The following is a 27676-nucleotide window of genomic DNA, read 5'->3' as shown; positions in this document are numbered from 1 at the left end:
CCCAAGAGATGGGATAAGGGTCCGGGATTGGATGAGGTACCTGTTATCATGTGGGTCCTGGTGGTGGCCATGTGCCTCTCTGGGTGTGGGAGGAGGCTGAGGATTTAGGCTTTTGCCTTCACATTTCAGTGCAACTGATGGACCTGTCTTGCTCTGTAGCATCCAGCCCTTCCTGGAAACAGCACACTGGCATCTCTTCAAGGAGTATCTTTATTTAGGGTGATCATAAACATCACAGCCTCTCCTCGGAATAAACCTAATTCCTTAGGTCCCTAGATAAACCTAAGTCCTTTAAGACTGGCAGGGAGGCAGCCCATTTGCTGCAGTGTCCAAGGACGAGAGAATGACTACCCGTGCAGGAGACTGGCCTGCCCTGTCTTCCCCACCTAATTAGGAGCCAAGGGGGACCTACCTCACTTGGTGGGGAGAGACTGTCCCCCAAAGCACCCTGACAGGTCTGAGAACAGAGAGTGGACTGCGTCGGGGCCTTGTTTCCTGCTGCCAGCCGTGGAACAGTCTGGGCTGTGGCCACTTAGGGAATGGGCCCCAAAGTATGAAGGGCCAGGTGGGGTCACCCTGGCAGCTACAGGCGCAGCCTCTTGATGTCCTCACTGCGGAAGTCTATGCGCAGAGCCAGCACCTGGCGTACTTCAGCAGGAGTGAGGCGCCACGTCAGTGGGCCAGAGTTGGCGCCCCAGTAATCTAGGATCTCGGTCACCTACGGGGAAGAACAGAGATGAGTCAGCAAGGAGGGGCTATCTTGAGAGAAGGCCTTGGGCTCCACCACAGGCAGAGCAGGGGTGCCCAGGAAGAAGGTGGCCTGCAGGGCTGGGTTGCTGGTGGAGACTTGGTTTTGAGGGAGTGGCAGGGATTCAAATTTTGTCTCTGCCTCTCTTCCCAGTCACCTTTCCCTGGCTAGGCCAAGGGAGCCTTACATACCCGCTCCAGATTGAGGATTGTGGCCATCTGGGAGAGCCGGGCAAACTTGTCTCGGATGGTCCAGGTGGTCACCGTGGTAAGGTAGGCAATGAGTGACCTCAGTTCCTTGTCAAACTGCAGACCACCCAGCTGCAAGGGAACACGGGCCCAGTCACTGTTTAAGGTCTGGCCCTCTGGCCAAGCAGAACTGGCTCCCTATTTCACTCAGTGCTGGGCTGCAAGGCCAGCTGGGCCTCAGATGGTGCCTCAGCTGGCCCCACTGCCTCAGGGCAGGACTGAGCCTAGATATGCAGGGCCTGGGCAGACAGAGGGGACGGACTTGTCTTCCTTAGAGGGAAAGCAACAGAGCGGGGGGGCCTGTGCCTCCTTGACATTACCCGGTTGAAGGTGGACTTCAGCACCACTTTCTCCAACTCGACTGCGACAAGGCTGGTCATGAGGCTGGTCAGGCTGTCGTAGATGACTGGAGACAGGCTGGCCTGCAAACAGGTTAGGCATCAGCGGGAGTCCCAACTCACCCCTCTGCCTCCCAGGAGTCTTTCTCCTGTGGGAGTATTTCTATGGCCTGGGGCTCGGAAGAGCTTCCTGGGTTCCCAGCAGGAGTGTGATGAGAAGCCTCAGGCTGCTGACTGGGGCAGAGGTGGGTAATTCTATAGGCTGGTCCCAAGAGCCCCTGCTCACCTTGAACTCTGCCATTTGCTGCTCCAGATTAAGGATGAACTGTTGTACCCAAGGGTCATTGGCCTCATAGTCATTGAATTCTTCCTATTATCAGGAAGCAAGGTGGGTCACCAGGGGCGTCTCCAAGAAGGGCCATTCACCCCCACCCTTGTAGCTTATAACTCATCCAGCCTGAAATCAGCTTAAAATCAGGCTGGCAGAAACTGCTGCCATTTCTGCATCACACTTGTGACCAGCAAACAGCCCCGGGCTGCAGCAGTGGCCCACGCAATATGGCAAAGCTCCTGGCAGTTTATCCCCTCTTGTATCTCATGTTATACAGGAATGAAAAGATTAGGCTAGAGGGGCTTCCCTGGTGGTGCAGTGGTTAAGAATCCACCTGCCAATGCAGGAGACACGGGTTTGAGCCCTGGTCTGGGAAGATCCCACATGCTGCAGAGCAACTAAGCCCGTGCACCACAACTACTGAACCCGCGTGCCACAGCTACTGAAGCCTGTGTGCCTAGAGCCCATGCACCGCAACAAAGAGTAGCCCCTGCTCACTGCAACTAGAGAAAGTGCATGCACAGCAATGAAGACTCAATGCAGAGAGGGAGGGAGAGGTGGGGGGAGAGGGAGAGAGAGAGAGAGAGAGAGAGAGAGAGAGAGAGAGAGAGAGAGAGAGAGAGAGAGATCCCAAGTCTATAAGATGTGGGGCAAAAAGAGCCTCAATAAATGAGAATGCATCAGGTCAAGGCAAACTCCCTTTAGGTGTCTTTTCGGAGCCCTCTGACTGCAGGAACAACCTGTTCTGGGAGGAACCACCTGTTTCTGGGACGAACCTAGCCTTTGAGCACAGGGGAAGTGGGCCTGAGAAATATGTAAGGTCTAGTCTGTTCAGACAGCTCCACTGCACTCTAGCTGTGGGCCGGGGAATGAGGGGTAATCCTGGGCTTTGTGGCCGTCCGTGGTCAGGCTGACCTCCTCGATGTTGTGGGAAACAGAGAGAAAGGTGTTGATCCAAGGCTGCACCTGCGGCTTGATGGCTGTGCTGTTTAGCTCCATCAGCCCTTCCTGTAGGACAAGGCAAAGATACATCAGACACAGAAGGCACATGCCTCCATCCCTTCCCTTTCTCCTGCTCTACCCATCCTTTGACTGTCAGGGCATCCTTCCAGCCATGAGGCTTTTCTGCAGGCCCTGTCTGAAGTCTAACAGAAATAATGCTAATCAAAGACTCCAGGAACAACTTGTTCCCTTCCAGATATATTCTGATTCAGGTCCAGGCCAGAGATGAGACCATGGGGTTGGTCTGTTAAACTCTTGAAAGAAGAGATTTCTGAGTGCCTGGTACTAGGCAGCACCTTCGGCTAAGGCCAAGCAGATCTCAGTACCCACATGGTTCAATTTCCTCTGAGGACCCTTCTGAGGGCTCCTGGCACTGTGGAGATTTTAGAGGACCAGAATGCCAGCTTGTCAACATGACAGCTGCACTGCTGAAAAACCTTTAGTCTTCAAGGGACTCACACAAGTTCAGTGGCTTGCACTCTGCTCCCTCGTGCCTCGTCTTCCCCGCCTCCCATTTCCTTATATGCACGAAGCCCATGATAAGCCAGTGACAATATTCTCAGAGCGAGACACAGGCCCAGGATTCAGGCAGCAGTTGAACCTGGGGCTTACCTGCAAGAGGTCTCGGAATTTGTTGGACACGGCAACCAAGTCAGAAAGGCAGCTGTCAAACTTGGCCTGGGCCTGCTCCCCTCCAATGCCTTGGTTGAACAGCTTGGTGCAGTCACTCTAGGGGAAAACACCCAGCCATCAGGCTTCTGAGCATGCCTGGGTCATGGGCGTGTGAGGAGGGTGAAGAGGCCAACATGAAAGCAGCCATTTCTCCTATTCCAGCCTTCTCTGGGAGCAGCTCTGGTCAATCCGAGGCAAGAACCCTGGCTGGGTCTCAGGAAACCTGGATTTGATCCCGTGGCTAGTCATTTGGCTCCCACTTCCTTCTTTGTAATATGAGGGTATTGGTGTCAGGGGGTGTGAGTAAGAAACACAAATATCAGAAGTTTTCCACACCTTTAGAGTCAGGCATTCCTGGCTTCAAATCCTGGCTCAGCCATGTGTTAGTTGAGCGACCTTGGTCAAGTGATTTAAAGCTTCTGAGCTTTAATTTCCTTGGCCATAAAGTGGGAACACATTCCTGCTCCCATGGTGGTTTTGAGAGTTGGATGAGATGATGCACAAAGTGCTTAGCCCAGTGCTTGGAACGTAGTAGGCACTAAGGAGACACTAGCTATTGTAATAGGATCTGCTTTGTAAATAATTTGGTCTGGATGCCCAGGGGATATTGTCATGACCATAGGTAAGATTTAAGTGTTTACTCTGTGCCAGGGCCCCAGTTTTAAGCTTTTTACTTTTATTAATTAAAGTACCTTTCTTATAGAGTAGGCACTATTATTATCCCTACTGTATAGATGAGGAAACTAAGGCACAGAGAAATTAATAACTTGCCTAAAGCCACACAGCAGTAAGTCGTGAAGCTGGGATTCAAGCTGGGAATTATGGCTCCAGGGCACCTGTTCCTAATCCCACAATAAGGTCTAGCTGCAGAGAATGCCACAGGGGGAGCTGCTTTGGGTTGGCAAAAGTTGCCTGCATTTCCTATAGCCTCCTAACAGTTGGTGCCATTCTGGCTACAGTAGGAGCAGCTGTGAGGAAGAGCTGCAAAGGGACTGATCTAGCCGGGAGAGGTCCCTGGTCCCTGTGGCAGCTCCAATACTTACTATCTTTAACTAGCCTTTTAACCTCATCTGTTAAACGGATGTCACACCACCTGACCTGCCTATCTCAAAGGACTGCTGACGGGGTTGAGAAAGAATACATGTGAAATGCAAATCTAAGGGGGAGGGGCGATTTATGGGAATTGTTTTTCCAGCTCTTTGTTACCCTTCTTTTCATTCACTTGGCTAATTCTGCTGGCTCAGTTCTGAATTCCTAACATTTCCCAAAAATTTACTTCAAAATCCAACAGACTAATTAACGTTAAGGAAAAAGTCTGGAATACAGTCTAACGTGCCATGACTTAAAAACAACTACCTTGTTGAACACTTATAACGTGAGAGACACTACACTGCTGGTAGTTAGTGAATATTGCTCTTATTTTATTGCATTTTAAGGCCTTTTTGGGGGTGAATTCCTAATCTGGTCCAGTTTACACTGTAAACTCCCACCTGACTGCTCTCTCCGAGCCTCCCTCAGGAACCCCGTCAGCAACTAGGCCCTCTTCTCACGTGCTGGCTCCCGGCCTCCTCAGTCCGCCCAGCCCTAAAGCCAACACTCAGCACCAGCCTTGGCACTGAGCCCCATGCTTCTGTAGCCAAGCATCTTCCCTGGTATGAGTGTCCGCTGCGTAGGCAGGACTCTGGCTTCCCTCTTCTCCCAGAGGCAGAATTGGGGAGTGATGGAGAGCTGGGCTCTTCGTTTTCTAATACTTAATGAAGTGATTGCTCCATGTTATGTATAACTACTAATACAATCATTAACTACCACTGCATGCCACTCATGTACCAGGTGCTTTATATTCTTGTTCAATTCTCATAACAAACCTGTGAGGCAGAGAGCACTACCCCTGTATACAAAAGAGGAAACTGAGGCTCAGGGAGGTTAGAGAACTTGCTTCAGGCCACACAACTGGTCAGTGGTCAAGTGGGGACTTGAACTCAGGGGTATGTGACTTCCAAGCCCAAGCAATTTCCACTGTTATATGGCCTTCCTTAAAAAAATGACAACAGGGCTTCCCTGGTGGCGCAGTGGTTGGGAGTCCGCCTGCCGATGCAGGGGACACGGGTTCGTGCCCTGGTCTGGGAGGACCCCACATGCCGCAGAGCGGCTGGGCCCGTGAGCCACGGCCGCTGAGCCTGTGCGTCCGGAGCCTGTGCTCGGCAACAGGAGAGGCCACAACAGTGAGAGACCCGCGTACTGAAAAAAAAAAAAAAAAAGACAACAGCAACTGGATCTGTATAGGGTTAAGTGAACCCTATATCATCATTTCTTTTTTTTTCCGGTCACGCCACGCAGCTTGCGGGGTCTTAGTTCCTTGACCAGGGATTGAACCTGCGCCGTTGGCAGTGAAAGCACAGAGCCCTAACCATTGGACCACCAGGGAATTCCCCCCATATCATCTTAATCTCAAAATTTATAGAGGGCTTTATCATTTTTTTTTTTTTTTTTTTGCGGTATGCGGGCCTCTCACTGCTGTGGCCTCTCCTGTTGCAGAGCACAGGCTCTGGACGCGCAGGCTCAGTGGCCATGGCTCACGGGCCCAGCCGCTCCGTGGCATGTGGGATCTTCCCGGACCGGGGCACGAACCCATGTTCCCTGCATCAGCAGGCAGACTCTCAACCACTGCGCCACCAGGGAAGCCCGGCTTTATCACTTTTATAAAGTGCTTTCAATTCTGTTTTTTTCTCGGGCCAAGCAACAAACCCAAAGCGGGGCACCATGGAGATCTGTATCTTGTTTCACAGATGAGAGAACTGAAGCTCAGGGAGTTAAGGGATTTGTCCAAGGTCACATGCCAGGTATGTGCTGGAAGAGCTAATTTGAATTCTGATCTCCTAACTCATGGGTCAGAGCTCTCTCCATAGTTCAGAGATGTCCTGCTACCATGTCATTCACTAATGAATCCCTTCAAATGCTCTGGAGAAGAGCTGGCTCAATGCCAGGGAATGCCATCGCTCCCACTAGGAGGAGTGCACAGGGCTCACTCTCAAAAGGAGGCCTGGGGAGGCTACAGCCACTGAAAGCTGATAGGCAATTTCCCCTGTACCTCCAGTGTCTTCTTCAAAGTGGAGATGTTTTCACTGCAGACTTCCACGTTGTTCAGGGTCACCTGGGAGACAAGGACAGAAGAATGTGACTTCCTGATCATTATTATTTGTACCCACTCCAAGGCCAGACTGGCTGACAGCTGCACTCCTGAGGCTCGGGGTGGGGGTGGGGGGCGCTAAGGACCACCCACACCAGTGTCATCAGGCAGTGGGCTCAGGTCTCGGTGGGCAGAATGGTGAACCAGGCTCGCCCTTTCTCCTGGGCTTGACACAAAGGCAGCGAAGCCATCTGACCTCAGAGGTAGTGACCCAAGGTTTCAGGTCTTTTTGTTCCATGTTTAGGCATGCAAGTCTCGGAGAAGTCCTTGGGCTCCAAACCTCCAAGCCCAGGTCGGTGATGCAACAGCTGACATTGATTAAAGAAATGCTTCCTGAGAGCCTACCACCTATGAGGCATTTTCTCATCATTAGTTCTTTGGCTCTGTTGAATACCTTCTTCAAAACAAGTATAGTTGACCCTTAAACAACGCAGGGGTTAGGAATGCGGTCCAAAATCAGCACGTAACTTAGAGTTGGCCCTCCGTATCTGCATCTGTAGATTCAACCAACTGTGAATTGTGTAGTACTGTAGTATTTTACCATTGAAAAAAATCCACGTATAAGTGGACCTGTGCAGTTCAAACCTGTGTTGTTCAAGAGTCAACTGTATTATCAAGCCAGCTCACAGGTGGAAACATGACTCCTAAGAAGGTGAAATAATTCACCAAGGTCAGTCAACTTTTGATTCAGCAAATATTTAAAGTGCCCACTATGAGCCAGGCACTGTTCTAGGTTCTGGGAAGAAAGCAGTTAACAGACAAAATCCATCCCCTCGCAGAGTTTACATTCCAGAAGGGAAGTCAATAAATAAGTGTCAGGTAGTGATAAATGCCATGAGGAAAAATAAAGCAGGGTAGGAGGACAGCAATTCAAAGAGTGACAGGATTAGAGCCAGGATTAGAATTTAGGTCTCCCCAATCTAGGCCAAGGGCTCCTTCCTTCATAACTCAACGGCCTTATGAGTTTGGTACAGAAACACCAATCATAAAAAGCAGCATGTGACAATTAAGGTAAAAACTGCTATGGTCATTTAGAGGAAAGACACAATGTTTTGGTCTGAGGCATTCTAGGAAACTCCATGGTAGAGTAGGTAACTGAGTGGAACTTAAAAGGCTGGAACATAATTCTGATAGGAGAGGAGGGTGAGTACATTTCTCCAACCCTATCGGCCTCCTCTAGTCCAGTCTCCTGTCTGATATTATCTTAATGGTACTTAGGATTATCTGATATTGTCTTGTTTGTTTCTTGCTTCCCTTTCCCACTAGGATGAGAGCTCCAGAAGGCAGGGATCTAGTCTGTCTTCTCTACAGCTGTATCTCTAGCATAGCACCGTCCAAGAGAACTTTCTTGATGATGGCAGTATTCTAAATCTGAACTGTCCAGTAAAGTAGCAATAGCCACGTGTTGCTACTGAGCACTTGAAATGTGGCTGGTGCAACTCAGGAGCTGGATTTTTAGTTTAAAATTAAATTTAAATAGCCACACCATACTGGGCAGTGCAGCTCAAAAACCTAGAACAGTGCCTGATATATAGAAGTTTCTTAATAAATATTTGTTGAATGACTGAATGAGTGAATGACTGTTTTCTGGAGAAAGGATAACAAGCAAATGCAGAGTGGCATAAAATCCAAAAAGGTATTTGGGGACCAGGAGAGTCAGTGCACAGACATGTACAGGGAAATGGCAAGAGGTGGAGCTGCAGAGATGAGTGAAGTCAGACTGGGAATTGGGAGCTATGCTGTCCTGCGGACAACGGAGTGGCACTGACGATTATTTAAAGCGGGTGAATGCCACACGAGCACAGCTCTGGTTTGGGAATACTAATTTAGAGGCCTTGCGTAGGAGAAATTAGAGTTTAAGAAGATCACATTGCCTTTGAACTGGTGTTCTGGTGCCATGACCAGGAAGGCCGAGGTGAGGTAGGGAGGGGCTAGTATTTCAAGAGATGAGTCAGAAGCTTCAGGATGAAAGAAGAATCCCATAACCCCAGGGATTGAGATTAGGATGTCCCTCCTGTCTTCCACAAAAATACTGCCCTTGTCAGTGTCCTGCAGCTAATACTGCAAGATCATGCTGCTGACAATGCTGCTAAGACCACTTGCATGGTGGATGGATGAGACTTGAGGTCTTTCATTAGCATGCCACAGCACAAGGCTGCTAACATCGCAAGCTTCCAGAGAAATAACTGCACTGTCATGACAGCTCAAGGATGAAGGCCACAACATAAATGTTTCCAAGGCACTTGAGGGCATAATTAAAATCTGTCATGAGGGAAAAACGGATTTGAGTTCAAAGGGTATTGATTTCAAATACCAAAAACTGTGATGTCAAAGTTTCCTTGTACTGACAGTACTTGTAAGCATGGATTCACTGGGCTTATCGCTAGCTCATGGTGAATGATACATCAGCACTGTTGGGGAATTCATCTTGACAGCCAAAGGAATCAAGGTGACATAAGAAATAGGTCCTACAGTGGGAGTGATGACATTTTAAGTACTTGGCATCAGGAAAACCAGAAAACTGTCACCAAGCATTTAGCATCACCTTTTCTTGTTGGCCTTATCTTCTGGGCCCTCAAACAATGAAGCTGTCTGAATGGGAGCAGTGAATGTGTGAACACACAGCAGCCAGCATACTGGGAACTCGTGGAGCCAAGGGATGGAAAATAGGACTAGAGTGACAGGATGGATCACATTCTGGAGACCTTCAACAAACTGTCAGGCAAAGATGTCTAGTTTTGATATGGTAGGTAGCAAGGAGTCATTTCTGAGCAAAGAAATGAAAGAATGAAAATAAGTTCTATAAAAAATGAAATAGAAAGCAAACAAAATGAAAAATTTAAGTCAGTTCATGATCATATGAAGTTGGTTGCCAGAAATTTTGGCAAAGTTCTCCAAAGGTACTATATTTCAGAGGCAATAGTTTCTTGGAGTTCATCCCCTTTTTGGGCATCAACCATGACATCCTAAAAAGATAGAACCCATGCTCAGGGAAGATATTTTCAATGACAAGGAGAAAGTAAGGTTTCCTAAATAGACTTCATTGGATCTGTCTGAGGACTAGTTACTGTGGGCTCCCCTGCATAGGGGCAAAGTAGATATTAACATGTTTAGGCTTCTGTCTCTGAAAGCAACATCTTAACTTTTTTGGTGTTATAGGCCCCTTTAAGAATGATAAAAGCTAAGGACCTTGCTTCTAGAAAAAAAAAGTGTATACATTTTTGCATCCTACCCCCAGGTGTTCAGAGACCCCATCTGTGGACTGTTGACTGAGAGCTCTGCTGTTGGATGCTTCCATCAGGTCTCTGAACCCCAGGAGCCAAGCAGACTCAGAGCCTGGCCAGTGTCGGGGTGGAGCAGAATGACCTCTGACGGTGCTGTACCCACACACGAAAAGACACCATGTGCCAGAAACGCCTGATCACAGGCCCAGGGCTCATCGGCATTCTTTCTGGCTCATCACAAATTGGTTGTTACCCTGTATAAATCCCTTTGTCCTTCCACGATTCTCCTTCCCCAGCTGTCACACAATGGTAAGACTGCCGTTCTGTGTAGCAGGACTTTAAGAAGGTCACCTTTCTGAGGAAGCTGAGAGCCTGAGAAGTACGCTAGAAAAGCAGTTTGGTAGGCCTAACGGGTCAGCCCCAACCCATATTGTAGGATGTCCTCAGGGAAGTAGTCTGGGGGCCTGGCACAGATGTAATCCAAGCTTGATACTCAGTGGAGCCCCTCAGCAGCTGGGTAGTGCTCTTGGGAATAAGCGCTGGGGAGAGCTGAGGCGCCTAGCCTTCCAGGCAGGGAACAGTGCAGTGCATGTCCCGGCTCGGGCTGCTCTGAAATAGGTCCCTGGGTAAGAAATGGTTTCACAACCTTCTAGGAGGAGCTTTCCTTAAAGGAGGAGTTTTCCTTGTATATAGACACTGGAGGAAAAGCCTCCAGTTGAAGGCTTGTTATACTGTGGCTTAGAGGTCACAGTTCAACCCCTTGAGATAAATTGAGCAGCTCCCAATCTGTGGGGCTACCTACCAGGAAGGACAGCTTGGCCTCATCAGTGCTCTCGATGCCTTTAGTATCAAATTTGCCCTGCTGGAGGCTGCTATGCATGATGTTCACGGCACTTGTCACCCCACGCTGGATGTCCTGAAAGGTGGTGGCTGGGAAGCCCATCCGCAGCTTGTTACACAGAACGTCCCTGGGGGGCAGATTGGCATATGAGGATTGACAGCACTCAACCTGGCCTCCAGTTCAGCATCACCAAAGGGCTCACTATCCTGACCCAGAAGCATAAGTTGCTCTTTCCAGGGAATAACCAATCCTTGAGATCACCACACGAGACGCTTAGCAGCCAGGGTATGAGAGGCCAACACCCTCTCAAAGGCACTGGTATGAAAGAATACAGAGGAGACTGGCCAACTCTTTACTCCCTATGAGGCTTTCACTTAACGCCACTGAGCTCCAAAATACTCAAGAGAAGGCAGTACAGCTTAGTGAAAGGCAATACCGTGTAAGAGTTGAGAGAATAGGTTTTGAATGTCACACTCTACTCCATATTCTACCATTTATGAGATGTGTGATCTCCCTGAGTCTGTCTCCTCATTTACAAAAGAGAGCTAATGGTTCCTACCTCATAGGGTCGCTATTAGGACCGAACAGGAGCAGGAAGTTAGCACAGTGCCTGGTCTGTAGCAGTGATAATTATCATTGTTAAAATTACAACTACTGCCCTCATCTGAGCTGCTTGGTCTCTTTCCTAGGTCTGAGGGCCAATAACTCCTCCAATCCAGTCCAGGGAACACAGTTTTGGCCTATAACATATCTGGTTGCTGTACAACTGCCTGGAGTCAAGGATGTTGTGCTACGGATGGGAGCTTATATCCTGTATAGAACTGAACTACAATCATAAGGAAAAAAAGGAAGAAACAAAATGGGCCTCAGGAAGCAACCACAACTAGGACCTTTTTGTCTCCTAGAAAGCAGAAAGGGTATTAACTGTACCTGAAGTCAGACTCCAGCTCTGTGGTGGCGAGGTTGATCATGGCACAGAGACAGTCGATGCTGGAGCTAGACAGAGCCCGCCCAACGCACTTCTTAACAATGTAGAAGACATCATCCACCATGCTGGATGTCAACTGGCCCTTCTCATAGGTGTCCAGAGCCACAGCCTACAAAAAAGGCAAAGCACCCAATGAGGGCCCCAGTTCTGTATGTCACGGTTCTAGATGGTTCTGAAACAGGCCCTGGCTCTGCTCCCTTTTCTGTACCTTGTCCGTGTTTTTCCCAACATAGCTTATTCTGGTCACAGCTTGGTGTGGTTCTTCCTTGCCAAAATAGCTCACTTCCCTACTGATCACCACGTTAGGAAATTAAGTATTTAGGGCGTTTGCCTTGGGAACATCTGTTACGTAGGTTGTAAGACACTAGGCAAGGCCCTTCTTTCCCAAGGCTCCTCACTCACATACCTCCAGAGAGGCAGGGAACAGGTAGGTTCCCTGAGGAGCTGAGGTGTTCTTTTGTGATCCTTGGGAAAGAAGTCCCAATTGGGTCCACAAAGAGCCTGATCACACCAAAGATACCCTCTAACTATTCAAAGCAGTACACTCAGTCTGCATGCAAGGGTATTCTCAAAGCAGGACCAAGAACTATGACATGCCTCGGCCTTTCCCTTCAGCCTGGCTTCTTGGACAGGAAGCCCCAATTCCCAGGGATGTGTCCTCTCTCCTACCTTGTTGACAGTCTCCCTCATGAAGTATTCCTCCATGGTAATATACAGACCAATTAGCTCCTGCATGGTGCAGCTCAGTAGGCAGTTATTGAGGAGTTTGTCCAGGGACTTCTGGTGCTCTAGGAGACAGCCAAGAAAGGAATACTCACTCTTCTTCCCCAAGGGAAATGGATCATTTTTTTCAGGTCCCTTTCTAATCTCTGTTCCAAATCTGTACATGATTTACATGGTTATAAACACAGTACCAATAAAATTTTGTATTCTGCTTAAAAATTATACCACAAATATTTCAATGTTTCTACATGGCTTAGTTCTTCTTTTTAGCTTACTTATTTTTAATGGCTGTGATATCTTATCATGTAGATGTTCTGTTTTTAGACACCTGGGTTATTTCCAAACATTTTGCCATTATTAGAGATAACTGAAAATCATAGTCATTGGAGATTTTAGTTAATGTTATTGTACAAAGAAGTTTTTACTTCTTTTCCATTATTTCCTTAGAATTAACTGGTAAGACTCAAAAGACGTAAGCTTCCAAAGCCAAAGACTAAAATATATTGGGTACAGACCATTTCATTCTCTAACCAGTGCTATCCAACAGAATTTTCTGTGATGATGGAGATGTTCTATATCTATTGTCTAATATAGTACCACTATTAAGTACTTGAAATGTGCTTAATATGATAGAGGAACTGAATTTTAAATTTTATTTACTTTTAATTAAATGGCTGTGGCTTCTGTATTAAACAGTGCAACTCTGAACACACATGGCTATTATTATAACAGCAATAAGCACAAAACTCTAAATGAGCATGAATCCTCCTTTAAACACCAATTCAGGGAATTCCCTGGTGATTCAGTGGTTAGGACTCCGTGCTTCCACTTCAGGGGGCATGAGTTCGATCCCTGGTCGGGGAACTAAGATCCCGCAAGTCACGCAGCGTGGCAAAAAAAAAAAAACAAAACCCACCTGGGTCATATAAATAATTCCCTTGCCGTGTATTATTGATACAAGCCATGCAGAATGCCACAGATGTTGGGTCAGTTTCAGGTCTCCAGTTCAGGGAATCCTGCCTATACTCAACCAGTAGGAATTAAATGGTCTTCTTAAAAATGTGGAGAGTCAATTTGTCCATGAAATAGGACCATGGCACACCTTTTTATTCAACATATTTATCCCTTCCAAAATTGCGACTGGAGGAACTGGGAGACTGAGGGAGGGAGTGAAAGGCTTTCTTTATACCATGTACTCTTTTTATGTACTCTTTATACTACATATTCTTTTCTCAATATTATACCTCAGTACTCCATTGAGGTATAATTTATATACCATAAAATTCATGTACAATTCAATGATTTTTTTTAGTAGTTCTATAGAGTTTTGTAACAATAGCCACAATCCAGTTTTAGAATATTTCTATCACTCCTTTAAGTTCCCTCATGAAATTATGTATATTTTTTTGTTCTATCTACCTACCTATCTATCTTGTGCACGTATCACCTACTTAAACACCAATCCCTAAATCTGAGCTGGTGAGGAAGCACAGTGTGGGGAAAAGAGCAGAGGAAAATCATTGAACCACTCTTGCCTTTAGCTTTCCTCATCTGTAAAATGATTAGATGGCCTCAAAGAGCCAGTCCAATTCTAAAATCTGGGAAGTCTAGATTTCCTCCTGGGAGTCAATTTGTCCACAGACACTCCCCCCACAGACTAATAAGCCCCAATTATTTCCTTATTAAAAGATCTGTGACTTAAGTATTACAAAACAGAGCCAACTATACCCCAACCCATCCCAGAGAACATGGGAAATGCCTTTACCTTGTTTTACTTCTTCTGAGGCCATGGAGTCCCCCACCTCAAAATCTGAGCTGATTCTTTTCCTGAGGAAGCGTAAGTACAGCTCACTGCGGGCATTCATCAGGGTGACCTCAGTCAGGATAGGATCCAGTTCCCTGAGACACATGGAGCAGAAAGAATAAGCAGGACACTGGATTCCTTCAGATATAAGAGCTACAGGGAAAACATAGTCCCAAACTCCCCTTCCCCCTGGGCCCAGAAGGGTCAGCTCTGCCTGATGGACCTCCTGGCTCTGCTGGTCCAATTATAATCAGAGACAGCTGTCAACCACATATCCCATTTGCATGTTTCACCTGAACTATTCACCCCCTAAAATCCTGCCAGGGCTAAATAAGAGATTGGGAGACGTATTTTTGTTAGTGGTTTAAAATGATCTATTAGTAAAAATTATCGATGCTTCATGGGAAAGAAATCACACCTTCCTAAGTCCTCATGTAGCTGTGCTGGGATTTTTTAGGGTACGTCCTTAAACTATGTCTCACACCCATTCATCTATCCAGATGAATAGCCAAAACAATCTTGGAAAAGTAAGGACTTGGAAGACTCACACTTCGCAATTTTAAAACTTACTACAAAGCTACAGCAAACCAGACAGTGTGGTTTTACTGGCATAAGAATAGACATACAGATTAACTAACAGTCCAGAAATCTTGATGTTTATGGTCAACAGATTTCCAACCAGAATGCTAAGACAATTCAATGAAGAAAGAGTAGTCTTCTCAACAATTGTGCTGGGATAACAAATATCCACATTACCAAGAATGAAGTTGATCCCCTCCCTCACATTATAGAAAAAATTAACTCATTTTCCACACTGAAGTCCAAGAAATCTTTTCAAAACATAAATCTGGTCATACCGTAATCATATGATTTCCATAGCTCTTAGGATACAAGACACTGAATGGCCTGACTCTAACAACCTCACCAGGTTCATCTCATAGCAGGCTCTTGCCAACTCTCTGCACTTCAGCTATACTGGCCTTCTTTGGGTTTTTCAAATACACAGGGTCTTTGCACATGCTTTCCCTGCTCTACGTGTTACACATTTCACCTCTTATTCCTATTTACTCTTTCTGTGCTGCGCGGCATGCAGGATCTTAGGGATGGAACCCAACCAGGGATGGAACCCCTGCCCTCTGCATTGGGAGCATGGAGTCTTAACCACTGCGCCACCAGGGGGTCCCCTTATTTACTCTTAAAGTCTCATATCTAAGGTCATTTCCTCACGATTTTTTTCTTGAACTTCATCAGCTTAGGTTACATCCCTTTATTACATGCTTTCCTGTACTCTATGCTCAGTATGTTGTAATGGTTAACAGCACCAACTCTAGACTCAGACTGCTTGGATTCTATTCCTGGCTCTGCCACTTTCTAGTTGAACAACCTTGGGCAAGTCACTTAACCTCTCCAGGCTTCAGTTTCCTCATCTGTAAAAAGTGTTCATGGATTAAATCAGTGATCTTAACTGGGGGCGACTTTACCTCCTGGGGTAAATTTGGCAATGTCTGGTGATATCACGCTACCAGCATCTAGTGGGTTGACGCCAGGGATGCTGCTAAACATTTTACAATGCACAGGTAGTTCTCCACAACAAAAAAATTACCCAGCCAAAACGCCAATAGTATGGAAGCTGAGAAACCCTAGATTAAATGATTTAATATTGGTTAAGTGTTTAGAACAATGTCTGGCAGACAGTACACACTATATACATGTTAGCTATTATTGTCTACTTTATAGACCATAAATGCCACGAAAAAAAAATTATGTCTGTTTTGTTCACTTTGCTTTCTGACATATCCCCAGTACCAAGGACCAGTGCCTGGCACATAATATGTATACAGTAAAAATTTACTGATTGAATGAATACACTTTTATGTTTGGCATTTCTTTTAATAAGCATATGTTACTTTTATTAGAAAAAAGTAAAAGTTAAAAATTTTAGCGTAGTAGTTACTTTTGGCGGAGGAGAGTCACTTTGGGGAGTTCAAAAGTATTGGTAAGGGGCTTCCCTGGTGGCGCAGTGGTTGAGAGTCCGCCTGCCGATGCAGGGGACACGGATCCGCGCCTCGGTCCAGGAAGATCCCACATGCCGCAGAGCGGCTGGGCCCGTGAGCCATGGCCGCTGAGCCTGCGCATCCAGAGCCTGTGCCCCGCAACGGGAGAGGCCACAGCAGTGAGAGGCCCGCGTACCGCAAAAAAATAAAAAAAATTAAAAAAGAGTCATAGATATAGTATTTTTAAAACATAAACCACATTGTAAGAGAGCAGTCTCTGAATGATACTTGATTACCAATTCAAACTCCTATGGGCTGAAGAAAAGCGCATTACCTTGGTTCTATTTTTTCTGATGTAGAGTTTCTCATCAAGTTGCTCTGGACATGCCGGAACTGCAATATACCACAGAAATGAGAATGCTCTTCCCCTCCCTCCTTCTTTCTGCCCCTCGCTGGTCACTCCAAACTTCTGGCATAAGTATGTTTAGGTTTAGTCTGTTTAACAGACAAGCCAAAAGTAGGCTCTCAGGATGAGGAGCCAAAGACTTCCTTGTGATTTATAACGCTAACATTCATCTCTGTTATCACACTTAAAAGTGATGCTAGTACTGTTCCAATGGACTATTGTCTAGAGTCTCCCAGAGTTCTAGAAATAAAATTGTATGGGGCTACTCCTATTTCTAAGTCCTACTCCTACTTTATCTGCTCAAAGGAATGGACAAACAAAGTTCTAAAAAAGCAAATGTTACACCTTTAGCACTTAAGGAATGAAGGAGAAATTTGAGACAAATTACTTAACACTGAATAGGACCTTAAGAAGTAAAATTCCATTAAATCACTAGAAGGCACTGTTGTACATTTTGTGATAGAGAAGTGGTCTAACGTTTCTGTTGTGTTCCTTTTAGGAAGTCCTTTCTATTTCCTTCTCAGTCATGTACTGAGGCCATCATTAACTTGACAACACCTCAAGTCCAAAGTAGCTGGTGAGAGGCAAGAAGCAGGCCAGTCTGCATTTGCCATTTTTCTCCTAGCTGCACCTTTTTTCACTCCCCTCCCTAATTTATTCTATTCAGCGTTGCTCGCTAATGCTGCTACTAAACCACCTATAAGCCTCCCCTGCTCACCTGCTGGTGGTAGTCCCTCTGCTTGATGAACTTGTCTACCACCTTCTCCACCTGTCTGTCACATTCCACCTGCAGATATTTTATCAGGGTATAAAGTCTCCCTGGGCCATAATAGGTTTCCACTATTGGTTGATGGGTCTCTACAATTCGGGCAATCCCTAGAAGGGAAACAGTGAGAGGATTGTATTCCAAATATTCTTCCCACAAGATAAACTCCTTTCTTCCATCCAGGACTGACCTGGGGTCTAATTCAACCCTTTTTGGCTGTTTTACTTCCCAAAATGAACACAAATTGTACTCGTCAGTGCCAGGAGTTGCTAAGCAAATCTGTCTATTAAATATGCACAGTGCTTAGTAAACCAGCAGGCATTTGATAAATTATACTAATAGTTTCTACAGGAGCATCTTTGGAAATAAGCATCACTCTTCCCTCTCTTATTTTGGGGTTAAATTCACTCTTAGAGTTTGGGTCTCGAGGACTAGGGAGAATCAATACATCTGAGAGACGCTAACTAATCTTTGCTAATCAGGTACTGAATTGGGAAGTTAATTCTCCAATAAGTCAACACATAGCAAACCATAGGATTAAATTAAAGGCGTCAGGCTAGCGAGGAGAAAAGAAAGGCTAGTGATGCAGGTGTTATAAGTGACTCCCGTCTCCCAAGAGTGGAAAAAGGGCTTGCCTTCAAACAGAAGAGTGAGTGTATCTGCAAAGATGACTGCAGCTCTTCGATCACTCATGTCTGTCCCTAGAACCAACAGTAGATTCTCCTCAGCTTTACTGGCCACCTGAAAAAGTAGAAAATCCACACATTTTTTTTTTAAAGGTTAACTGCTCATATTTCTGTTTTGAACATATATACGCACATATACGCACAAGAGAATGCTAAAGTTATTTTTTCAACTTTTTTTTTTTAATTTTATTTTTGGCTGTGTTGGGTCTTTGCTGCTACATGCAGGCTTTTTCTAGTTGCGGCGAGTGGGGGCTACTCTTCGTTGCATTGTGCGGGCTTCTCATTGTGGTGGCTTCTCTTGTTGAGGAGCATGGGCTCTAGGTGCGTGGGCTTCAGTAGTTGTGGCACGCAGGTTTTAGAGCATGCAGGCTTCAGTAGTTGTGGCTCATGAGCTCTAGAACGCAGGCCCAGTAGTTGTGGCGCACGGGCTTAATTGCTCCGCGGCATGTGGGATCTTCCCAGACCAGGGATGGAACCCGTGTTCCCTGCATTGGCAGGCGGATACTTAACCACTGCGCCACCCAGGAAGTCCCCACATATATTTCTTAGACCAAAGGCTAGCTTCAGTTTTCCAAAAAGACCTCCCATTGGCTTTCTTTTTCCCTTGATGCTTGAAAGCCTAGGCAGCACACAGGAACATCCCTTGGGGGCTCTGGGTTGTCCAGGTGTCAGGGAAGACAAAGAACTTAACACAGTTAACTCTTCTTCCATTCAGAGGTATAAATAAAGCTTTCCTTTTCTTTGATAACATCTACAGTCATTAAACTGGGGAGAGAGTCCCAAGTTTCAATAATTGTTTCAAAGTATAACTCAAAGTTATTATTAATGGTGCTTCGTTGAGCAGGGGAAGGAATCTGGGTACTTGGAAGGGATTTTTAAGGGATTAACAGTAGAAACCATTTCCAGGTTTCAGATGGCAAAGTACTGATTAAAAAAAAAATACTGATATAAGAGTACCAAAGGGACTTCCCTGGTGGTGCAGTGGTTAAGAATCCGCCTGCCAGTGCAGGGGACACAGGTTCGATCCCTGTTTCGGGACGATCCCACGTGCTGTGGAGCAACTAGGCCCTTGTGCCACAACTACTGAGCTTGCGCTCTAGAGCCCATGAGCCACAACTACTGAGCCTACGTGCCACAACTACTGAAGCCTGCGCGCCTAGAGCCCATGCTCTGCAGCAAAAGAAGCCACCACAATGAGAAGCCTGCGCACCGCAATGAAGAGTAGCTCCCACTCGCCACAACTAGGGAAAGCCCGTGTGCAGCAATGAAGACCCAATGTAGCCAAAAATAAATTTAAAAAGAAAAAGTCCCATAAAGCAGTTATATTTTATTTTTAGTTAATTAATTTTTAGAATGGGTAAAACATACTTAAACATTCAAAAGAAACAAAGGAGTGTCTGGTGAAAAGTAGTTCTTCATCTTACCTATGTCTCTCGGTCTCCTAAGTCTCCTCTTGAGAGGCGACCACTGTTAACCATTCCAAAAATACCCTATGTTTATATAAGCATACATTTTTACTGCCACTCCCTTCATTTTAAACATGAATAATAGCATACTGCTATTTAACTTAACCAACCACATGTTAGAGAGTAAAATGTGTCAGCACATATGGAACTGTCTCATTTTTCTTAATGGCAAAATAATGTTCCATTATATAGAATTGAGGGGGTGGGGACAGGATGCACTGTGACATATAGTTAAATAACAACAACCCTGTGCACATATGCCTACTGATGTTTGCTTCTGTCCATCTAAGGATGGGCTGGGCGGAGGCGGGCTGAGACTAACTGAAGCCTGTTTCTTTTTCAGTTTTAATCTTAAGTGACCTCACCTGCTTCATCTCAATTTTTGAGACGTACGCCTGGGTTTCCCCCCTCACCACCAAGTCTTATTTTGAGACTCAAGCTTGGTTATGAAGTCTTAAAACCACTAACCAACTTCTCTGAATGCTCTTAAAAGAAGCCAGTCCCTGGTTGACAGCCTGGAAAGGGTGATTCAGCTTGTCAGAGAGCCTGCATTTTAATTTTTCTATACTTTCACTTGGTCTGTTGGAAATAAATGTACAGCAGCAGATGTCTAGACCATGCCTGATACACAGTAGACTGGAAATAGGTAAGTGTTGAATGAATGTATGCATCCAGTCCTGCCAGGATACAGCAGAAAAGGGGAGTCAAATCCAGAGGTAAAAAAGTATCCACAGAAAATGTATCCATCCAGTGGAGAACTGTACATTATCCTGCCAAGCAATCAGGAGTCATACCTGCTTGCAAAGGTATTCTGAGAACTTGCTTAGTCCCTCCTCATGCAAACCCAGCAGTGGGAAGATCTTGAAGAAGCGCTCCACCTGGGGCAGATCCCCTTCCTTAGTGGCAATGGCAAACTTCTCTGTGACAATGGCTTTGAGACGCTGCTCAGCTTCCTGCAGCAATTTCAGGTTGGCATCAATCATGCTGCCTGCACAATGGGGAGAAAATGAGAATTAAGGTAAAGAATGGTACTATGTAAGGTATATGCCACCTGGTCTGCACATTCCAAAAATATGTAATGAGCACTTAGTGTGTGTAAGATGCTGTACTAACAATATGGATGATTAAGAGTAGGGCTTCCCGGGCTTCCCTGGTGGCGCAGTGGTTGAGAGTCCGCCTGCCAATGCAGGGGACACGGGTTCGTGCCCGGTCCAGGAAGATCCCACATGCCACGGAGTGGCTAGGCCCGTGAGCCATGGCCGCTGACCCTGCGCGTCCAGAGCCTGTGCTCAGCAATGGGAGAGGCCACAACAGTGAGAAGCCCGCATATCGCAAAAAATAAAAAAAATAAAAAAAATTTAAAAAGAGAAGGGCTTCCCTGGTGGCGCAGTGGTTGAGAGTCCGCCTGCTGATGCAGGGGACATGGGTTTGTGTCCCGGTCTGGGAGGATCCCATATGCCGCGGAGTGGCTGGGCCCATGAGCCATGGCCACTGAGCCTGCGCGTCCGGAGCCTGTGGTCCGCAACGGGAGAGGCCACAACGGTGAGAGGCCCGTGTACCGCAAAAAAAAAAAAAAAAAAGAGATGAATCAGCCATGATCCTATTGTCAGAGAAGTTACAATCAACTGAACAAAATAAGATTTGTATGCAGATAACTGTAATAAAATTCAGTGTATGGTTAAGTGTCATAAGAAAGGTGCCACAGTCACATATCTGGTTGAAGTAATCAGAAAAGCCTTCCTAGAGATGATATTCCATCTCTCAAAGACGGGCAGGATTTTGATACCTGAGCAGGGGGAACATACATTCCAGGCAAGGGGAATGAAATGAGCAAAGGATTAGAAACAGAAAGATGCAGAGTATTGCAGATAGTACATATCCTGGTATATAGAGGAGCTCAATAAATGTGTGCACAATGGATGGACGCGTAACTGAATGGCATGAAATAAGGCTAGAAAGACAGAGTGGGTTGAGATCATAGAAGGCCCAGAATACCAAGCTAAAAATTTAATTTTAAATTAAAAAATATATATATTTATTTATTTGGCTGCACTGGGTCTTAGTTGTGGCATGCGGGATCTGGTTCCCTGACCAGGGATCAACCCCGGGCCCCCTGTATTGGGAGCATGCAGTCTTATCCACTGGACCACCAGGGAAGTCCCTAATTTAAATTTTATAAGCAGGCAACATGGTCAAGTGTAAAGAACCCACAGGTAGTAGGCCTGGATTCAGTTTTCTTTTCCGTAAAGTAGGAATAACAACCTCTGCCTCGTGATGGTCTAGGACCTACACAGGGTCTAGTACCAGACAAGGAAATTTCCTAACAGATGTCCTTTTGCTGGTTGAGACTGCCTAGTTCAGATTACAGATGCTTGTACCTAAACTAGAAATTACAGATGTTTAAACTAGATTACAGATGCTTGTAACTAAACTACAAATCAACAGTTTGGGATGCCAACCTTCTTTGCCCTGTCGGCTGAGCTCAATGACTGACTTGTCCAAGCACAAGTAGCGATGAATGTGGGCTGCAGCCTGCTCATAATCTTCATTTCTCAAAGCAGTCTGAACTCCATCCATGCAGAACTTCAAGTCCAAGATGTCATCAGCTCTCTGAATGGCCTGATAGAGGCGATTCTGCAAAAAGACCTGGTGGTTAGAAACAATGTCCTATTCTTTTAAATATCTCTCTCCAGAAGGTAGAGTTTCAGGGGCTGAATGTGATTAACCAGACGTCCTTTTCAGCTTTCATTGGTAAACTAAAAAGCACCACCACTACCACTCACAAAACTTGTTGACGATGGTCAATACTACTGATGGGTATCACACAATTTTATTTACTTGATTGACCAGGTCATTTATTTTAATGGAAGTAGGAACGGGAATAATCCATATTTATATTTGGCTTATACTGTTTAATTTATAACACAATCAAAATGTATTTGACTTTTTGGGGACATGATATTGTAAACCAGGTAATAAAATATGCAAAATACAGGAAAAGTATTTTTGTTTTATTTACTTTTCATATATTATCTTTATCAGTATTTCATTCTTTTTGTAAAATTTTTATTGGAGTATAGTTGATTTACAATGTCCTTTTTTTTTTGGCTGCATTGGGTCTTCGTTGCTGCATGCAGGCTTTCTCTAGTTGCAGTGAGCGGGGGGTGGGGGGGGCTCTAGGGTTCACAGGGTCTAGAGCACGGGCTCAGTAGTTGTGGCACATGGGCTCAGTAGCTGTGGCTCGCGGGCTCTAGAGCGCAGGCTCAGTAGTTGTGGCGCATGGGCTTAGTTGCTCTGCAGCATGTGGGATCTTCCCAGACCAGGGGTCAAACCCGTGTCCCGTTTTGGCAGGTGGATTCTTTTTTTTAAAATTTATTTTATTTTATTTATTTTTGGCTGCGTTGGGTCTTCGTTGCTGTGTGTGGGCTTTCTCTGGTTGTGGCGAGCAGGGGCTACTCTTCGTTGTGGTGCGCAGGCTTCTCATTGCGGTGGCTTCTCTTGTTGCGGAGCACAGGCTCTAGGTGCGCAGGCTTCAGTAGTTGTGGCATGTGGGCTTCAGGAGTTGTGGCTCGTGGGCTCTAGAGCACAGGTTCAGTAGTTGTGGCGCACAGGCTTAAGTTGCTCTGTGACATGTGGGATCTTCCAGGACCAGGGCTCAAACTCATGTCCCCTGCATTGGCAGGCGGATTCTTAACCACTGCGCCACCAGGGAAGCCCTGGCAGATGGATTCTTAACCACTGCACCACCAGAGAAGTCCAGTATTTTTGTTTTAAAGAAGCAAGACATTTAAGAAAACTTTAATATGTGAGTTGGCAGCTGTGTGGCTATAACGTTTCATGGTAAATTATTTTGGCAGAATCTGAACAAATAGATAGGGAATTGTTATGCTATTTCACAGGGGCAATCTGAGGCTGGGACTGACTTGTTCAAGAACCCAGATCCTGTGCTTGTGCTCAATACAGCAGCTACGAACCACCTGTGGCTAATGAGTGCTTGAAACGTGACTAGTCCGTGAGGAATATCCTGGTGGTCTAGTGGTTAGGATTTGGCGCTTTCACTGCTGTGGTCCAGGTTTAATTCCCGGTTGGGAACCAAGATCCCACAAGCTGTGTGGCATGGCCAAAAAAAATAAAATAAAAATAAAAACTTTAAAAAAAAGAGGTATAAATGTGGCAATAAACTGTATCTTAAAAAAATAAAAAAAAAGACAAGAGGGCTTCCCTGGTGGCGCAGTGGTTGAGAGTCCGCCTGCCGATGCAGGGGACACGGGTTCGTGCCCTGGTCCGGGAAGATCCCACATGCCGCGGAGCGGCTGGGCCCGTGAGCCATGGCCGCTGAGCCTGCGCGTCCGGTGCCTGTGCTCCGCAATGGGAGAGGCCACAGCAGTGAGAGGCCCGTGTATACGAGTAAAATACATACTGGATTTCAAAGACTTAGCACAAAATAAGGTAAAATATCTCACTGATACCGTTTCATAGTATTTCCGATATAATGGGTTAAACAAATGTTATTTTTAAATTGTTAAAATTATATTCACTCATTTCTGTTTTGCTTTTTAAAAACGGTCACTGGGAAATTTTGCACCACATGTGGGGTTCATATTAGATTTCTTTTCCAATCTGAATGACTTTTATTTCATTTTCTTACCTAACTGCCCTGGCTAGAACCTCCAGTACAATGTTAAAGAGTAGCAGCAAGAGCTAACATCCTTGTTTGGTTCCTGAACTTGGGGGGAAGCACCTAGTCTTTCACCAATAAGTATATTAGCTGTGGGATTTTCACAGACGCCCTTTATCAGGTTGAGGAAGTCTCTTCTGTTCCAAGTCTATTGAGTATTTTTATCAAAAGGGGTGCTGGATTTTGTCAAATACTTTTTTTGAGTCTATGAGATGATCATATGGTTGTTTTTTTTTTTAATTTTACCTATTTTTATTTTTGGCTGCACTGGGTGTTTGTTGCTGCGTGCGGGCTTTTCTCTACTCGAGGCGAGCAGGGGTTACTCTTCCTTGTGGTGCACGGGCTTCTCATTGCAGTGGCTTCTCTTGTTACGGGGCATGGGCTCTAGGCACGCGGGCTCCGTAGTTGTGGCACGTGGGCTTAGTTGCTCCACGGCAACTAAGGGATCTTACTGGACTAGAGCTCGAACTCGTGTCCCCTGCATTGGCAGGCGGATTCTTAACCTCTGTGCCACCAGGGAAGCCCGATCTTATGGTTTTTGTCCTTTATTCTATTGATATGATATGTTACATTCATTGATTTTCAGAGGCTAAACCAACCTTGCATGCCTGGGATAAATCCCACTTGGTCACAGTATAGTCTTTTTTTTCATATACTTTGCTGGATTTGATTTGCTAGTGTTTTTGAGGATTTGTATGCCTATATTCATAATAGCTATTGGTCTGGAGTTTTTTTGTGAGACCTTCGTCTGGTTTTGGAATCCTGCATTAGGTTTCTATTGGATGGTGCTACTCTAATTTCTAACGTGGTAGCTTCTCTACTGCCCTCTACTAACTTAAATATCAAAAGCTCAACGGGATTACCTTGGCCAGGTCAAGCTGACGGACTTTGCTGGACACATTCTCAGCTAGGTTGCAGGTAAAGGTGATCATTCCAGCTAGCTGCTTTGCATCTCCTTCAATCAACTGCAGGTTGGGACTGGAGACACACATTGTCAGCACACATATCCATAGGAGTAGACAGTAGAAGAGATGGAAAAATTTTTTTTGCAGATGGAGACTACGTCTTCTACTTCTTTTGTACCTCCCTACAACTCTTAGCTCTGTTCATTCTATTCACAGCTTTCTCTCAAGAGTGTTTTAGTGAAAACTCAGGCCTATACTTAATAATAAATTAATTTCAATAACTATTAAAGACACCCCTAAATAAGTACTGCCAAAGAACCTATTTAGATTCCAAGTGTTAAGTGAGCATAAAATGCACTAATTAACAATCTAAGAGGATGATGAAATCAAAGAGCAATTTTTATGACTAGAAAATATACAAAATATGTAAAAACAGGGGTTCTCAAACTTGAGCCATATATCAGAACCACCTGGTATGCACATTAAGCTGGAGAGTCTAGGGCCCCACCCCCAGAGTTTCTGGTATAATAGGTTTGCGGTGAGGTCCCAAAATTTGCTTTTCTAACAAGTTTCCAAATGTTGATACTTGCTGGTCCAAGGACACTTTGAGAACAGCTTAACTATACCCTTAGGTAAACACTTTACCTGGAGGTAATGCTCCTTTTCAATTCAAACTCAACTTGCATTGTATTAACAGAATGTTAGGAAAAATAATAACCTATCCAGTGGACCCTAATGGAATTAACAATAGGTCTTGCTGAGATGAAGACTCACCCCATCCGGTGGAGAGTGACCATTTTACTTTCAATGGTGTTTTGCTGCTCTAAAAGAGCGTCCAGCTCTCTCTCCACCACTTTCTGAAACACAGAGAAACAACCTGTCATTAGCATGATCAGAAGGAACCTTAAGAGTTATCTAATCCAACCACTTAGCTGAAGGGTAAATCCCATTTCAAATGTCTTCTTTCCTCTCACTAAGCTCCTCTAGGACTTTAACAAACAATACTTCATTTTTGCACTTACCATATTACATAATAATTACCTTATGTGTATCTATCCATCTAGGAGATGAACACAACAAAGGGAGTACATAAACTTTTATTCAATGTCATTAGCACAGTGCCTAACACAGGAAGGCATTTAAAATATAAAGGCTCAAATAAACAAATGAAACTTCTAGAGTGGCAGTTATACAAAGTTTCTTCTAGTGTATAGTCAGTAGCCAGAAGCGATAAATATAATTCTCTCTCAGCCAAGGCATTTATTGCACTACCTTAACTAATGTAACCTTCTTATGCTTGAGTTTCTTCATCTGTAAACTAGGGACAGTAATATATACCCCATACGACTGTTGTGTGAGCCAAACAAGAAAACACATATAAAGTGCTTAACGTAGCATGTCGCGTATGGCTCAACAGAAGACATAAGTATCAGCTATATGTTTCTACTGAAATAGTCCAGTAGGATCCAGAGGAAAACATGCCCTTGACAGTCATCAAATACAAATACAAAACTAATATTGTTTGTTCTGTTTGTAAGACTGACTTAATTTTTCCCCCCATTCATTGAATGCAAGCTTAGTACTGAACTTTATAAAGCACATCTTGCTGAAAAACGTATTAGAAGCTGCTAGAGTTGGTATAAGTTAATATTATATTTGAAAATTCTCAAGATATCAATGACCACCTCTGCTCCAGTATGAAATTGCCTTTTGTGCTCAACCTTAATAATAGTTTGGTTTAGGAAACAGCTACTAAACTTCTAGATTAGAGTTTAGATCTTTCTTCTGACTGGCAAGGAGCCCAATGGCATTCAAAATTGTATTGACATCATCAAGTCGCACGGAAAAGTAAAGCAGCCTGCAAGGAATGAATCTTCGACAGAATATAGCCCACGCCCCTCATTTGACACCACGCAGGGGCACAAGAGATGAAGTGACTTGTCCAAGATTAGATCAGTTGTGCCTGAGTCTTAAAATCTCAAGCTTCTATAAAGCCCTGCATTTAACTGAAACACTAAAACTACACCCCCAAATTCATTCCCCACAGGAGGAAATCTTAAAACGCATCAAGGTTATTTGCAATGATTTCTCGCTTAAATGAGATAATGGGGTAAAAGGATTTCGTAATTTTTAAAATTGCTAAGCCGTTGCAAGAGAGCCTTTACTCTTATTTTGAAAAGCAAGCGAGTCGGCGTATACCCTCAAGTCTAACTTCACTCTGGCGGAGAAACCTAGAGATTAAGGGCCAGGGAAATCAACGGGGGAGGGGGGGCAGATCCCCTAGATGACAGGAAAACATGCTTGGGGGCATGAGACCGAGTAAACAGAGAAGTCAGGTCGCCCCAACTACACGCTTGCTTCTCGAGTAGGTGCTTTTTTGTTTCCTCGGCAAGAAGAGACCTTCCCACAGCCTGAATTTCCCAAGACTGACGGCTCCTAAGCCCACTGCCCCTGCATCCTCTTGGAAAAAGAAGCTCAGCCCCCCACCTCCTCGCCGCAGAGCCGTTGATACACAGCTTCCAGCTCCTGCAGCTCGGTCAGGGAGCGAATAAGCTCAGTGGAGATTCCCGAACAGCTGCCTCCTCCCACGCCGTCAGGCGGCGGAGGCACCCCTAACAGCCTCTGAGCGGAATCGAGGTCGGCCATCTTGGTCCCCATTCCTCGCTTCC

The 27676-nt window shown here is 45.3% G+C and overlaps 1 protein-coding gene across 2 annotated transcripts; it reads right to left on the bottom strand.

Annotated features, from left to right (window-relative positions):
- Nucleotides 1-192: 192 nt before the first annotated feature.
- Nucleotides 193-27674, bottom strand: COG4 (component of oligomeric golgi complex 4). Of its 2 annotated transcripts, none has more exons than XM_032613959.1 (19): nt 27495-27674; nt 25782-25864; nt 24966-25080; nt 21884-22058; nt 20219-20412; nt 17908-18013; nt 17225-17382; nt 16435-16493; nt 14068-14201; nt 12249-12367; nt 11522-11688; nt 10553-10718; nt 6428-6490; nt 3280-3396; nt 2581-2673; nt 1621-1704; nt 1317-1418; nt 940-1068; nt 193-718 (listed from the first exon to the last, which is right to left on the bottom strand). In XM_032613959.1, exons 1-19 carry the CDS (start codon nt 27663-27665, stop codon nt 584-586), a joined length of 2370 nt encoding a protein of 789 aa, XP_032469850.1. In that variant the 5' UTR covers nt 27666-27674; the 3' UTR covers nt 193-583. The 2 variants fall into 2 exon arrangements, 1 of the variants encoding a protein (XP_032469850.1); XR_004347020.1 differs by having other exon boundaries at nt 194-718; nt 3280-5577; nt 27495-27670.
- Nucleotides 27675-27676: the final 2 nt, after the last annotated feature.

This window comes from Phocoena sinus, chromosome 19, assembly GCF_008692025.1.
Source record: "Phocoena sinus isolate mPhoSin1 chromosome 19, mPhoSin1.pri, whole genome shotgun sequence".
NCBI lineage: Eukaryota > Metazoa > Chordata > Mammalia > Artiodactyla > Phocoenidae > Phocoena > Phocoena sinus.
This window is presented reverse-complemented; position numbering and strand designations above follow the sequence as displayed.